Below are 15,045 nucleotides of genomic sequence, written 5' to 3'. Positions count from 1 at the left end.
GATTCTATAAGTAATTATGTAAATCCTGAACCAGGCCAAACTATTTTCACTTTACTTCTTGGAATTGAGATCTTCATATTAAACCATTAGTGGCATTGTGTGTGTGTTTTATTAAGCATTTGCAAAAAAAAACTACTTGGAAAAATGAGTAAAGTTAAAATAATCTGCAAAGTATCTAAAATATTTTCATTCAGGAGTTTTAAAAGAATCATTTATCAACACTACAGGACTAATAAAGATTGAATTATAATCAATACTGCAGGTGCAACAAACATGGTTGGACTATAAAATGACTACGGTAGCTTTTAGCACTCTTGAACTCAAAATGTTCCCCCCTGCTACTCAGTTTCCCCTTCTTCAATCAATCTGAGTTTTAAAACCCAAGCATGATGTTGCCAAATTACATTTTTACCTCAGTTTCTGTCTTAACCTATCATAGTGCCCTGCACTATGAGTCTTTGCCTTTCACCTAGGAATTTCAGCGTGGAGAAAAGCTAGCAATCTAAGCCCACCTGCTTGAATCTGCAATGGTAAAAATTCAGACATATTATTTAATTTGCTAATTCTGACACTGTGAAGGCACTAACGTTACATCTGCAGGCTTAAAGTAAACATTTGTGCTGCGGTGAATGAAGTGTGAAAAATAAATAATGAGTTTTAAAGTGCCATGAAACTTCTATAAAAATATTTTAGATATGGACCCAACTTGGTTTCTTTTCCCTTTTTAAAAATAAATTGTAACACCCGACAAGGTGTACACAAATATAGATACTAGTATATTCCACATACATGGGTAAAATCAATACGCATAAAGGTTAGAAATGAAAGATTAGTAACACTATAAGGTAAACTCTCTCAATTTAAGAGACAGTTGCTAGAGGGAAAAGGGTAAAAAAGGGCTGAATCAGGACTTGCACCAAAGGAGAACTTAACATTTTCTATTCTTCCTCCCTGTACCTAATATAAAAGGACCACATTACTTCAAAATTCCCCCAGCAGCTCTTTGCTTCCCTTTCAGGTCTCTTTCTTGAATCAAGATGTGATAAAACATTTTACTATCTTAAAAACCCCACAAAGTTCACCTTAATTTAAACCCTCCCCCATAATCATTTTGGAGGGAGATGAGTGGTGGCGACGAAAGCCTTTTCATGAATTTTACCACCAGAGTACTGCACGATGGTGATGGAGTTGGAATTCAGGACTTTAAATTCCAATTGTTTATACACCCATAGGTTGCAAATAATCTCATTAAAATATTATGCATCTGACTTGTTGGGTGAAGAAACTGTCTGGTAATTTTATTAGAATCTCACAGTTAGATTTGGAGTTGTAAAGGAGAATAATTACAATTGAAACAAGAAATATAACCCATCAGGGAACTCACACATTGGGGCAGTGGTTGAAAGTACATTTCAATGTATATAACTTTGTCGCCCAATAAGCAATTTTAAAATGTACATGCCATAAGTCTTTTTTTAAATTCCTTCAAGAGCTCGTGAGCAATAAAGAACTGGAATATAATTTTCCACTATAGTTGCTTAGCTAGGATTTCATTTAAAATATAATGGGGGACACAAGAAATGTTAGTGTTATAGATGAGCGTCCATATGAACTGTGAAAAAGATCCAGTGGTACGATTATAGATTCAATCCTTTCCGAATCGGTTGTGCCTGGAGGGAGCATTTCGAGCTGTCTGACACTAGGTTGAAGTGCTGGTGGCTGAAGGGCTGTCGCTGGTGGGAGTAGTGGTGATGAACTAAGAATATTAGACAAGCATATTGCGCAACATTGAAGTGTATCAACTCGAGTGCCATTGTTCTATAGTTTGTTAGTATTAATTCATTTAATATGTTTAGCGTTAAGACTATTTTTAGTGTGAGAAGTGATGCATGAAAAATATCAAATTATCAAAATCAAATTATGCTCATCTTTTTTTAGAATTTAGACTAATAATTGCCTAGGTATGTCTGTGAAGACTCTTTACACAATTGAAGGGATTAGATGACTTTTAAAGAAGAAAAGCTCAGGCGGTTGCTGCAGTAAATGTAATGTTATCTTGGGACTCAGGTAACAGATGTCTAATGCTCTCGTTGGTATCTGTTGCATAAGTCTGATTTGTTCTTTTTTTACACCAATAGCTGACGGAAACACTGTCTTAGCAACCAGCATGATAAAATCTCAAGACAGAGAGAACAATAATACAGTAGAAGCTTTGTTGTAAAAACATCCCAACAAGAAAACTACTGTTGGTAACTCTGTTATAAGAATTTGTTATGACTTTCTGATGCAATGAAAAATGTTACAATAAAACTTAATGTTTAAGTTGCATGTTATTTTGTAGTGGCCAACTCCATAACAAGTATATGTATAGTACTGGTACATAAGCTACTTATCCGTATTGATATAATTTATACATCAAATTTTACAGTTTGCATTTTGTAATTTCAGTGTTTCCTTCACAGTTGCAGACATTCAATGTGTCCTCAGCATGTGAAAATGTTCAAGATTTGACCAGTGGAGCTGTAATGGCACAGGTGCTTAACCAAATGTAAGTCTTTTAATTTGTGCATTTCTCAAACAGTTTGGCCTGGAAATTGGATCACGCCTGAATCAGGACACGATCCTGGTGCAGCACGCGCTGCATGCGTCTAATGAGGCCAACGGCAGGGCTACCGCAGATTGGTCCGCCGGCCTCATGAGGATTGTACCAGCAAGTGCGGGCGCCAGTTGCGGCCCCAGAAACAGCTTGCCAGATGTGGGAGGGAGCAAGCCGGCTGAGGGCCTAAAGTAAGTCGGGGGTGGGGGAGGCAAGGAGGCAAACTGAACGAGGGTGACCGGGGTCCAGCAATGGCCCATAGTTTTAATGTGGAGCTTACCGTTTTGGTGGTGGCCTCCAACGATCTCTTTAAGGACCACTGGTTAGACCACATGTAGGTTGCAGATTGCGGTGGTATGCAATTTTGCTGCTGCTGATGGCCCATGACACCTCGTGAATGCCCAGTTTGGGTTGCCAGGCCTGTTCTTAGCCTGTCCCACTTAGCACAATGGTAGTTCTACGCTGCATAATGGAAGATATTCCTGCACAGTATCTGTTAGTTGGTTTATTATGATAGCTATATGGCTGTGGAAAGGAGGGAGAAAAAATTGAATCCGCTGACTGGGAAAATTCCATTCTCTTCACATTAACAAAATTACTTAAATTCTTCTGTTTTGTGTATAACCTATTTCATTTTTTCTGCAACCCTTGTAGAGACCAGTCTTGGTTTAATGAATTGTGGTTGAGTCGCATTAAAGGTGATGTGGGTGAGAATTCTAGATTGAAGGTACAGTACTGTTCAATTATAAAATTGATATTTTCGTAGTCAGAAGCTTCATCAGTGTGAGACATTTCAAGTTTTTTTTGGATGTCTCCGATAAAAGTGCGATCCCAGCATTATTTTAGCTGAGGTTTTTAAAATGTAGGTTCTTCTCACTGTTCCTGTTTGCTAGGAATTCATCCATGGTTTAGCAAATGTGAAAAATATTAAATGTAATTTTCTAAAAAATTGTGATAGGCTTCATTCAAATTACCATGAATCCTAGGATTATTTAGATGCTGGTAAGCACTGTACCACTTTTCATTTCTTAAGGTTAACAGAAAATGTAGAATAGCGAAGGGCTTTAAATAACAAATATTTGGTTGCTTTTAACAAGTGGTGAGTTGGCATATTTGCACATTCTAATACAATTCCAGCACTGGTACAAATAGCCAATTATAAAATTACATTAAATGTATGAAATACAGAACTGTACTGGTTCCACATCTCTGTAGTTAACTGGACCAGTGGTGTAGTACAGGTTTCATCTGTCAGGATCTGTGACCGTAAAGTTTCTCATATGCCATATCTTGATGGTAGAGTTTAAAGATTTATAAATTGCTTGTGCATACTGGACTAGAAAATCTTTGTTCACCTTATTCTGCACAGATGAATAATTTGAAGAAGATCCTCCAGATGGTTCTCAATTATTATCATGAGGTAAGGCTTTAAGTTGTTACTGTAGTAGGCTACCTACTCAGTGATCTGCTGAGTAAATTTGCAGAAAAATTATACACCTATAATTCAGGGCTTTGAGTATGCACCCTTTAATTTTCTAACCAGTTTTGCCTTTTCCAATGAATTAAAGGAATGCGTGGGGGAGTACTTTTGGTACATGTGTACTGTACTCTCAGCCTGAACTGTTCGACCCAGAGCTGACCTTCAAACCCTGTATTCTATCCATCACCAAGACTGCTTACTTGCAGCTTCACAACATTGCCTACCTCCAACACAAACTCATTCCCACCGTCACTGAAACCCTCATTCACACCTTTGTTACCTCCCAGATTTCTCCATTAGCCTCTTTGCCAGCTTCCCGACCTGCACCCTCCATAAACTCCAATATGCCCAAAACTCTACCACTTGAATCCTGTGGCACACTAAGTCCCACTCGCACATCAACCCAGTTCTTGCTTACCTACACTGGCTTCTTGTCCCTCAGTGCATCAAACTTAAAATCCTCAGCCTCTTCTATAAATCCCTCATGGCTTCACCCCACTTTATATTTGCATCCTCTTTCAGCCTTACACTGCTTCCCATTGCCTCTGACTCTGGCCTTGCGTTCATTCCTTCCTCCCAATAGTGGGGGAGCCTTCAACCACCTTGCCCCCATCCTCTGGAAATCCCTCCCTAAACCCCGCCCTTTCTCTCTCTCTCTCTCTCTCTCTGTTCCTTCAGCTGGCTGCTGATAACCCATTTCTTCAACTAAGCTTTTGTCCACGTCTCCTAATTCTTCCCCTAAGTCTCAGCACCCATCCCTTTCATTCCTTTTGAAGTGTGTTAAGATTTTTTCTACATTAAAGGTGCAATATAAATGCAAGTTGTTGTAATATTTAAAAATACATACTTATATTGAAGAATGCAGGAGATCTGCCTGTTTAAACAAGCATTGCTCGTTCTGGTTCTCACTCTCTTGTATTAATTAATTGGGAACACTACTGGGAGTGTTCTACTATTAACCTTTCTACTCTCCTACAAGTTGAGTCCACTTTTTTGTATTCAACGTTATTATTTTCTCCCCTGCTTTCCTGAAGACATTGGTGTTGTGTGGCTCTTTGGGTGTTGGCATCCCTCCAGCACCTTGTCAAAGTCACTATTCTTCATATGTGAGCCTAAACAGTGACTGTCACAGTTTATTCAACTGTAAGATGAGCCTGATCCTGTCCTCACCAGATGCCCACACATGCACGGTTCCCAGTAAGTCACTGGTTGGCAATCAATCTTCGTTGGCTTACAGTAATGAAGCCAATTTTAGCACTCTACTGCCACGCCACCTGAGATCAGCTAATTTAGCACAGACCAGAGATTAAACTTGGACCTTCATGATCTGTATTGCTTACTTCTGCACTGGGCAGTGTGTTTGCAAATGGAGCCAACAGAGGTACATCTGCTTTTCAAATGATGAGTGTCCAGTAAACAATTTATGTCAAGCTGCCAATTATTTATTTTAGTTGCACAAAAAATTGCATATCTACCAGCTGTACTGTTAGTAATTGCCAACTGTTTACAGGTACTCGGCCTACAAATCGCAGACTTTCTCCACCCAGATTTGAATCTGATTGTAGAGCATGTGGATGTAGTGGAACTAGGCAGATTGCTCCAACTGATTTTGGGGTGTGCAGTAAACTGTGAGAAGAAGCAGGGTGCGTATGTATAACTGAGTCTCAATAATATGATTTTTGCTCCATTAGTATGAGAGTGTCAGAATTAAGAGTATTAAAATAAAAAAATGTTTTTATGTATTTGTTTAGAGCTTTCCTAGAAAGAGTTTGACATAAGTAAGTTACTAAATTGCTTCACTTTTTTCCTTTTCTTCTCTACATCTTCTGATGGCACTGATTCATGCTGGGGTGTGGATTCATGGGTGTAGCCAGCCATCCTGTACTTCATCCATTCCTTCATGTGCAAGTTCAGGCAGAGAGTGTTGGCAGGCCTAGGGTGGGAACATCACAAATGAGCCTGATCCTGTCCTTTTGCAACATCCACACAGACATGCACATTTCCTACAGGAGTCATTGGATAGTGAATTCCGCTCCCCCCTCCCTGGCCCAGGGGAGCTTAGTGCAAGTGGAGCAGTCCTACTGCCTCACCAGCTGGCAACTGCTAACTCATCTGGGAGACTGGGAATGGAAGCTGCGAGCCTCCCTGATCTGTATAGCATTTACTAAACCATTGGGGCAGCTTAAATTGTTCAATATGTATATTCACAATACAGATGGATTGTTATAAAATGTTCCACAAATGACTGATGTCTATGAAGAATTAAAAAGAAGTACAAACTTTTGATTTTAGTAACTAAAAATGTTTTATTTTTTTCATTACAGAGCACATTCAGAATATCATGACACTGGAAGAGTCTGTGCAGCATAATGTTATGACTGCCATTCAAGAAGTAAGGGAACACAAATCTAAGCTGTGTTTAAATTACAATACAGGCAATGTTCTGCTGTATACAGTAGGTTTTCACAACTAATGAGGACAAAGATAGAATGACAAAACCCAAATGTTTCACTAATGTCCTTTAGGGATGGAAACCTGCTGTCCTTACCGGTCAGGCCTATATGTGAGTCCAGTCCCACATCAACATAGTTGACTCTTAACTGCCTTCTGAAGTGGCCCAATAAGCCACTCAGCTGTCAGAGCAACTAGGGATGGGCAATAAATGCCAGCCTTGCCGACGACGCCCACGTCCTGAGAATGAATAATAATAAAAAAAATGCCTGTTTGTAATATACTGCAAGAGTATTATTTTTAAATATAATATAGAAATACTTATAGATCGCATTGAGCTTTTCAGTAATAAGTGAGCACTTAACTTAGTAATTAAGATAATGAAAGAGCATACACAATTAAGACTCAAGTAAACATGTTCAACTTTCTTCAGCATTACACCACTAGATGGTTAAAAAGGTAGATTTGTAATGAAGAACTGTCAGTAGTGGGGGAGAAGCTGGGATTGACGTTGGTGATCAGTGAGAATAACATAGCTTGTGAATCTCTGTAAACACAGTTGGTGGTGATTTTTTAAGATTGACATACATCAAGAAAAGACACCAAAATGAGTGATTGCCATTTTAAACAGGTGGCATTTGTTAAGACTGTGAATGGATGTGTTCCACAATAAACTGGAATTAATAGATCAACAATGAATCATGTAACCCAAAAAAAGGAAACTGAATTTCATTCATCTTCAGTTAAAAGTAATCTTTAGTAGGAACAGATGCAGGCTCTTAGACCAGATTTTTACAGTACAATATGTAGGTAAACAATAACTCCAGTATCTAAGGAGAAAACACATTTTTAGTAACGAACTGTCTTCAATTTCTGCCTCGTTGAAGATAAAGTGGGCTGGATGTTCCTTTTGGCGTGGTCACCAGCAGAAGTTTGGCAGGGCAGGACTGGACTCCTGCCTGCTCAAATAACCTGACGTTGGCCCTGGTGAATTTTAAGGTTAATTTAAATATTTTCAGCTTGGTCCCAGTGGTGTAGCTGCCTCCAATTGGGAGCTTGCCTCTGGGGGTGTGGGAGCAGGATAGGAAATGGCTGCTGCTGCAGGACTTCAATACCTACCACCTCTTAAAGAATCAGACAGCATCCACAAATGGATACATTGTGCTGCTTCCAAGCTTCTTCAGAAATCCCTGCAGTCTCTGCTGCCTGCTGTGCCTAATTCAAATTCACTTATGCATTTTGATGTCCTTGGCAACAATGAACACCTGTTTTACACAGGCGTTCCTTACATCCAGTATTGATGAAGTAGTAATAACAGAAAACGTCACCACGTCATTACCATCTCATTTAAATATGCTTGCCCATAACGCTGGAAAATATATCAAGCAAAAAAAATTGGGCAGGGACCTGTCCCATTATCGCCAAAAATGGGCAGTAACAGGAAGAAAATTCTGCCACGTGTATCTCTCTAACCACGTATGGTTAGGCCGATTACTAGGAATTCGTAATCAGGTTTGTTAGTATAATAATGGAAGAATACAAATAAAGAACAGTGTAGAGATACCTAAATTTTAAAAAAAACTTGACAAATGGAAAGCAAAACTATTGTGAATGGGATTAGAGATATGAGATTGACGAATGGAATATTTTGGTATGAGGACACTTCAAAGATGAGTCAGCAAACCTTTCACATCGCGAACAAAAGCTAACTCAATTCTGAAAGCTTTGTGCTTCTGCTGATGGCTGTATCTAATCTCTGAAATTAATTATTTGTACCAGATGGTTGAAGGTTTAAAATACTATCTTTATATATGGATGTTGTATCAGATTTGGGCCATGGTACATTGTGTTATAGAGTGGAGATTTGCAGCGTTAATTATAGGGTGGGTTCTCAAATTCAGTTGCACCATACTTGGAAAGTGCCAAATGGAAGCCAGATGGTCCCTGCAAAGGAAAGAATACTGTAGGGAGGGTCACCCTAGACAATGGATATGCCTCCTAGTGGCTCCCTTGCAGCGGGAGATGGTATATGGTGTTGGGGGGAGGGGGAGCGTTAAAAAGAAGGGAAGGAAAAAAATAATCATTAATTGGTTAATTTTACATTGTAGCTCATGAGCAAAGAATTGGCAGCATCACTTGGCGCAGAAGCTTCCGGAGACTTGGATCAACAGGTAACAAGAAAAGTGTTGCTTTAAGTTTGTTTATTTTTTGAATTTCAAATCCAGAATAAAATGTTTTACTAAACTTAATTCTAATCTGAGTTTCAGCTATTCTTTTAAAGCCCCTTCTATATATATTTAATAAAAATAAAAAGTATGGCATATTCAAAATCTTTAAACACCACAATGAGCTCCACCACCAAGTGAGATTCATAAAACAATTTACAGTTTTAAGCTTTTGTCATGAGTTAAGGTCAGGGTTTATTTTTAATATTTTAACTGAGTATTAACACTTTGAGTATTGTAATGCAAAATTGCAAATGGCTGAGCAAAAGTTACATACAATTCTCTTCACAAATATTAGTTAAAATGGACAATTTACATTCCTATAGCACTCCTCAACTAAACAGAAAACATCTTGGAGCATTTTACATGGCAGAAAAAAGGCAGACAGCGAGGAGGGAATAAAAGAATTTGGGGAAGGGAGGCACAGTCAAAGAAAGGGATGTAGTAACTAGGGGATCATTCCAGGGGACAGGGCTGAAAGAATGACCACTGATGGCAGAGTGGAGGATGCAGAAAACAAGGAGTAATCCACTGTGGTAAGGAGCAGATACTATGCACAGGGACATACAGCTTCAGATTGCTGAAATAGGGTAGGGTAGTTGCGGTCATAGAGAAATTTGAAAACAAGGGATTTGTTCTTAAAAGCAATTTTTTAGGGTACAGGAAGTCAGTGGAGCTTGGCAAGGATGAAGGTGATAGACGTGCTGGATTTCACAGAGAGAGCATGGACTGTGGAATTCTTAATAAATTGGAGTTAGTGCAGGTAGGTGAGTCGGCAAGAAGAGGAGCTGAGCCTGATGGTGAGGAAGGTGTGGATTAGGAATTTGGCAGTAGTGAGAAAAAGTGCAGGCAAAGTTATAGAGGTGAAAAAGAAGTACAACGAATTGTCTGTAGGGAAGGTAAAATGGCTCAGGATGTCAAAGGGCCACATTGTTGAGTTTAGCTTGAAGAGGCAACTAGGAAAATTGATGCAGTTAAGGCCAGAGATGCTGGTGGGAGTTGCAACGGGTAGCTTCAATTTTACCTATGTTGAGCTGAAGGAAATTTCAACTCGTCCAGGACTTCATGTTGGATGGTTAGTTGGAGAATGTAGCAAGAGCCTTGGAGTCAATGTTGGAGGTGTAGAGGTAAATCTGGGTCTTTGACCATACTTGTGAAAGCTGACCCTGTGAATTTAAATGATGATGGTCACCATGCAAGCAAGGAAGCAGAGATGAGATACGTTGGAAGAGGATTGAGCAAACAGGCTAAGAGGCCACATAGGATGAGGAGAGATAGAGATCCAGGGGTACATTTACACAGGATGTCATTTTGACTTTAACCAAGATGGTCTCAGATGAATGGATTAGAGGGCCTTTAAAATGGAGTGGTGGAAGAGGTACGTGGCAACAATGGGGAGAAATTCAACTCACGGCTGCCCGTTTTCCCGACATAAAATCAGCGTAAGACATCTGAATTTTGCATCGCGACCTGTTGTGCCCGAACTACGGCAGAATTGCACTGGGCACAATATTGAATCAGGCAACTTTTAGTCATCCAGGGCACCCACATGAAAGCAGCGGGGGGGCCTAATAAACATATGAAAAGTAGGGTCCTGGCCTGGTTAAGGACCCTTTTGCCAAATTTAACTTTGGGAGTGCTGTATTTGTTATTTCTAAAACTGCTTGTGACTCTTAGGCCTATTTCTGGCTGTGTTGTCTGCTCTAGCTGAGTTCAAAAATTGTAGAGAGTTATTTTTTTGGAGCTGCAGGACAATCTCTGCCCATGGGCTTGCACACAAAGTTACTCTGCCAGCATTTTGTGCTGCTTGGTCTACTATTGGGGCTGGAGGAGGAAGAGCAGCAGGTCAGAGTGCAAAGACCTGCAGCTGCTGAGAGAACCTGTAGCTGCTGTTTTTACTTTACAGCAATTAATGAGAGCAATGATTCAAAACAGCCAAAGTGCATCTCCCCTTTTAAGAGGTGCAAGTTGCCTTTAAATGGCATCACTGCTGCTCGCTTCCCCCCCCACCCCCCTCCAATCGGCGAGCTGTCAACAATCAGTGCAAAGCTCACCAATCATAATCAAATGAGGCACAAGCACCAATTTGGCTCGTGCCTTTCGCCAATGTCATTTGGTCCTCTTATTGGCCACTACGTCCATTTTGCACCTGTTTGTGGTGCAAGTTGAATTTCTCCACCAATGTGTTCCAGGACTTTGGTGAGAAAGGGAATGTTGGGAATAGAGAGCGGTAGTTAGAGAACAGTGAAGGTGTTTTTTGTTTGAGAAGAAGGGGGATATTGAGGGAAGTGGGGATGATGCCAGAAGTTAAACACAGGCTTACAACATTGATAAGCATGGGAGGGAGGCAGTGAAGGTGGGGTGGGAACCGGGATGGGAAGGTGTTAAGGCAGTAAGTGCTGTGGTTCATGGATGTGTTGAATTTGATATGGAGAAGAAACGCAGACTATTGGGTGGGCTGGCTTAATTAGTGGGGGGAGGGCTATGGAGTAGTGGGGGTGGAGCATCAGAAGAGGCCAAGGCAGCCAAGTGGATTGCCTCAATTTCGAACACAAAGAAACACATGAGCTCATTGTCGTTAGTATCTGATGTGATGATAAGGAGGAGGAAAGTCGCAGAGATGGTTTGTGTTGGAGAACAGGAATTTGGAGTTGTTCCCTGATCTCCAGAATGTAGTAGGAGAACTTGGTTGTGGAAAGGGAACAGTGGTACTTCTTCACATGGTCAAGTCAGATCTGATGGTGGACAGCATGGCCTATGCATTCAAATTCACAGCTCTTGGTTTTGAGTCTCGGAGTTAGGTTGTTATACTGGGGTGGGAGATGATCTAGATCTGGAAGGGATGAAGGCACTGTAGATGGAGGCAAGACAGTTGTAGAGAAGACCAGCTGGATCACCACAAGTGGCTGGCCAGAGGAGATGGAGATTGCAGTTAGGGAGCGCAGTTGCAAGAAAGTTAGGGGTAGATTTTGCTATAACCATCATAGAATCATAGAAGTTTACAACACGGAAACAGGCCCTTCGGCCCAACATGTCCATGTCGCCCAGTTTATACCACTAAGCTAGTCCCAATTGCCTGCACTTGGCCCATATCCCTCTATACCCATCTTACCCATGTAACTGTCCAAATGCTTTTTAAAAGACAAAATTGTAGCCGCCTCTACTACTGGCTCTGGCAGCTCATTCCAGACACTCACCACCCTTTGAGTGAAAAAATTGCCCCTCTGGACCCTTTTGTATCTCTCCCCTCCCACCTTAAATCTATGCCCTCTCGTTATAGACTCCCCTACCTTTGGGAAAAGATTTTGACTATCTACCTATCAAATAAAATCCCGAACAATTTAAAATGAATTAACCTAAAATCCAGTATATAGGTTTGCAGCCCTAGGTCTTCAGGTCATTAAAAAAAAATACATGAAGTTAGAACTAGATTTTATGGTAGCTTAAAAAGGAAATAGCTTGTGTTTTGCATTAATTAAATGTCAAAGTGAGTATAAATGCTGAATACTTTTTAACCAAAGGTTACTAGATTAAAAACATATTGATTTGAATATATTGTAAAAATTAAATATTCCTGAAAGATCAGAAATGTTGTTTGAAAGTAATGTTACAGTTGAACATCTTTTGCCAGTGAAATTCTAATATTAATGAATGTCTGTTATTGCTTGTAAGAAATGTAAAATTTATTTAAAGTTTTTGTTTTTAGCTTAAAGCCCTGGATGAGCTCAGCGAGGCCTTGGTAGAGAGGGAGGAATTGACTCAGCGTTGTCAGGAATTGGATATCCAGGTTAGTGTACAAAAATCTGAGATGTGATGTGCACTCGGGGAATGGCCCCTCGCCAGGTGGGGTCTTCACTCAACGCTCCTGGGGAAGGGGCTCCAAAATTGGGGAGAAAATTATTTTTAAGAGAGGTATTTTTCCCCCTTTCTTTGTAGCAACATGTTTCTTACAAATGCAAATTTTCCTCATATCACTTAGAGATGAGAATAAACCTGTAATAGATGTTGACTTGACATTTAGTGCAATGACATCATGGTTTACAGATTGAAATGTAGACCACACAAAAAGTGATTCTATTAAAATGAAAAGTTTGAAGGGCTAAATTTAATATCGAATAAAAATGTTTTTTTTTGCTGTGGCTAATTAATTGTGGTGAACAACGTGATTTGAAAATGAACTTGGAGAATGCAGTTTTGATTTGAATTTTCTTTTGATTTTTGTGATTACATCATTGTGAGACTATTCAAAAGCAGTAAAATCTAGTGGGTGAAACTGCTTAATGCAAAAGTAATGTTATTTTTGATTGAAAAGAATTTTGTTTTACAGCAAACATTTGATAATTGGGAATCATGTAAGAACTGCATACTGCAACGCTACTTACAGGCTACTGATCTTAATTTTGTAAAAGAAAAATTTATCCTGATCAATGATTAGAGTAATTGGGAAAACATTAAGAGCCCTTTCGATTTGTAATTTCCTTTTAGTTTTTACTGATCACTTCAAATTCAGGAACTTATTTCAAATTATTTTTTACGGATTTTAAATTCAAAAACTGACCAACTTGCCATCAGTGCAATATCTCCAATTCAAGTGCTTTTTCTACCTCTGTTGAGATGTGGTTCTGAGACCCTCCTTCATATACTCATGAAGATACAGATCACACCATAAGTCAATGCTTTCTCTCATCTTTTGTCCAGGATGGCATTAAAATTTACACATCTTAAATAAAAGGCTGAATAAATAAATGTGCAGAGGTTTCTAATATAGCACTGGAATTTTCCCCTCATTTTCATTCACAAAATGTCATTCATTTTCTCACCTGGCTTCAATTTGTTCAAGTAAAATTATACTCTTGATCAGCATCTTTCTAAAGAGTCCAATTCTAAGAGTGAGATAATAATGGACTTCCTGTGGAATTTGATTTTTGCAACCTTGCGTTTTATGGATGGGGAAATTAATAATGCTTGAACTCGAGCAACATATGGGGAGGAGAAGTAATTGAGATGCTGTCCGTCTCACTGTAGTGCTTACCATTTTTGATTGCCTGTTTTGTTATTCCAGCTGAACTTTTCTGTCGTCTCTTTGGGTTCTAAATTCCCTGAGTCCACAATAACCTGCCAAAGCTGCACCTAGAAAAATAAACATTTTTTTTTTAAAAACTGAGCTTGAAAATGACTTGACAGTCTCTTAATTTTATGTGCACTGATTTAGGCTTAAAATATTTTAATTCCCCCTTAGCTGTCTCTAAAGTTGAGTTGCCAAAATTGAAGCTATAGAAATATAAATAAATATGGGAGAGTGCTCTAACCCTTATTTGTATTTTCCATCAGATTGAGAAACTTATGAAATATAGTAATTAATAAATCCAGTAAGGAATTCAGGAGAAACTTCTTCGCTCAGAGAGCGGTGAGAATGTGGAACTCGCTGCCACATGGAGTGGTTGAGGCGATTAAAATAGGTGCACTTAAGGGGAAGCTGGATAGGTACATGAAGGAGAAGGGAATAGAAGGACATGTTGTTAGACTGAGATGAAGTAAGGTGAGAGGAGGCTTGTGTGGAGCATAAACACCAGCATAGACCTGTTGGGCCAAATGGCCTGTTCTTGTGCTTTAAAATTCTATGTAATTCTATGCAATAAAATACTATGAAAAGTGTCAAATTATTTTTACAGTATTTCCAATAAAGTGCTATTACTAAAATGGGAAAGAGACATCTTTAATAGTTTTGTAATTACCATGACTTAATGTTGTTTTATTACAATTTAGCTATCATCAACTATTGTGTGTTGTCATTAATTCAAACAAATTTCACAATGTTCTGTTAAAATGGTCTTATCATCTTTTAAAGGGAATGTCAGTGTCACAGGGGAGCGTGAAGAGCTGTGTCTGTGATTTAGTCTATGTGGAAATACATTAATGCATTGTGTTTGGCAAACTAAAAATTGCCACTTTTATGTGAAAGTGCTTCTTCAGAAATGTTCTATTAATGGTGATTGCCTGGGGAAATAGAACTTTTGAAGTATAGCTCTAATCAAATGGATGTGTTGCTCAAGTCTTTCATTGGTATAATAGTGCTATTGTTATAACAGGCCAGGAAGAGTCACATAAATAGCACGTAAACCTTCAATGTATCAGCCAACTTGGCCAAGAATGTATTTTGGACATGTAGAGTAGTTAAGCTGATTAGTACAGTACAAGGGTATGTTATTTTACATAGAAGTACTTAGAATGTACAGCACAGAAACAGGCCGTTCAGCCCAATGGGTCCATGCCGGTGTTTATGCTCCACACGA

At 39.3% G+C, this 15,045-nt stretch overlaps 1 protein-coding gene across 1 annotated transcript in view; it reads left to right on the top strand.

Moving 5' to 3' along the window:
- hook1 (hook microtubule-tethering protein 1) overlaps positions 1–15,045 on the top strand; it is a 65,894-nt gene that overhangs the window by 11,876 nt on the left and 38,973 nt on the right. Inside the window, exons 2-8 of the mRNA XM_067990289.1 lie at positions 2,463–2,548; positions 3,251–3,323; positions 3,966–4,016; positions 5,587–5,719; positions 6,401–6,468; positions 8,636–8,698; positions 12,459–12,539. Coding sequence (XP_067846390.1) covers positions 2,463–2,548; positions 3,251–3,323; positions 3,966–4,016; positions 5,587–5,719; positions 6,401–6,468; positions 8,636–8,698; positions 12,459–12,539 — 555 coding nt within the window. The remainder of the gene's footprint in view (positions 1–2,462; positions 2,549–3,250; positions 3,324–3,965; positions 4,017–5,586; positions 5,720–6,400; positions 6,469–8,635; positions 8,699–12,458; positions 12,540–15,045) is intronic.

The sequence above is a fragment of the Heptranchias perlo genome, chromosome 9 (assembly GCF_035084215.1).
Source record: "Heptranchias perlo isolate sHepPer1 chromosome 9, sHepPer1.hap1, whole genome shotgun sequence".
Taxonomy (NCBI): Eukaryota; Metazoa; Chordata; class Chondrichthyes; order Hexanchiformes; family Hexanchidae; genus Heptranchias; species Heptranchias perlo.
The sequence above is the reverse complement of the archived record's forward strand: the minus strand, read 5'-3'. Positions and strand labels throughout refer to the sequence as shown.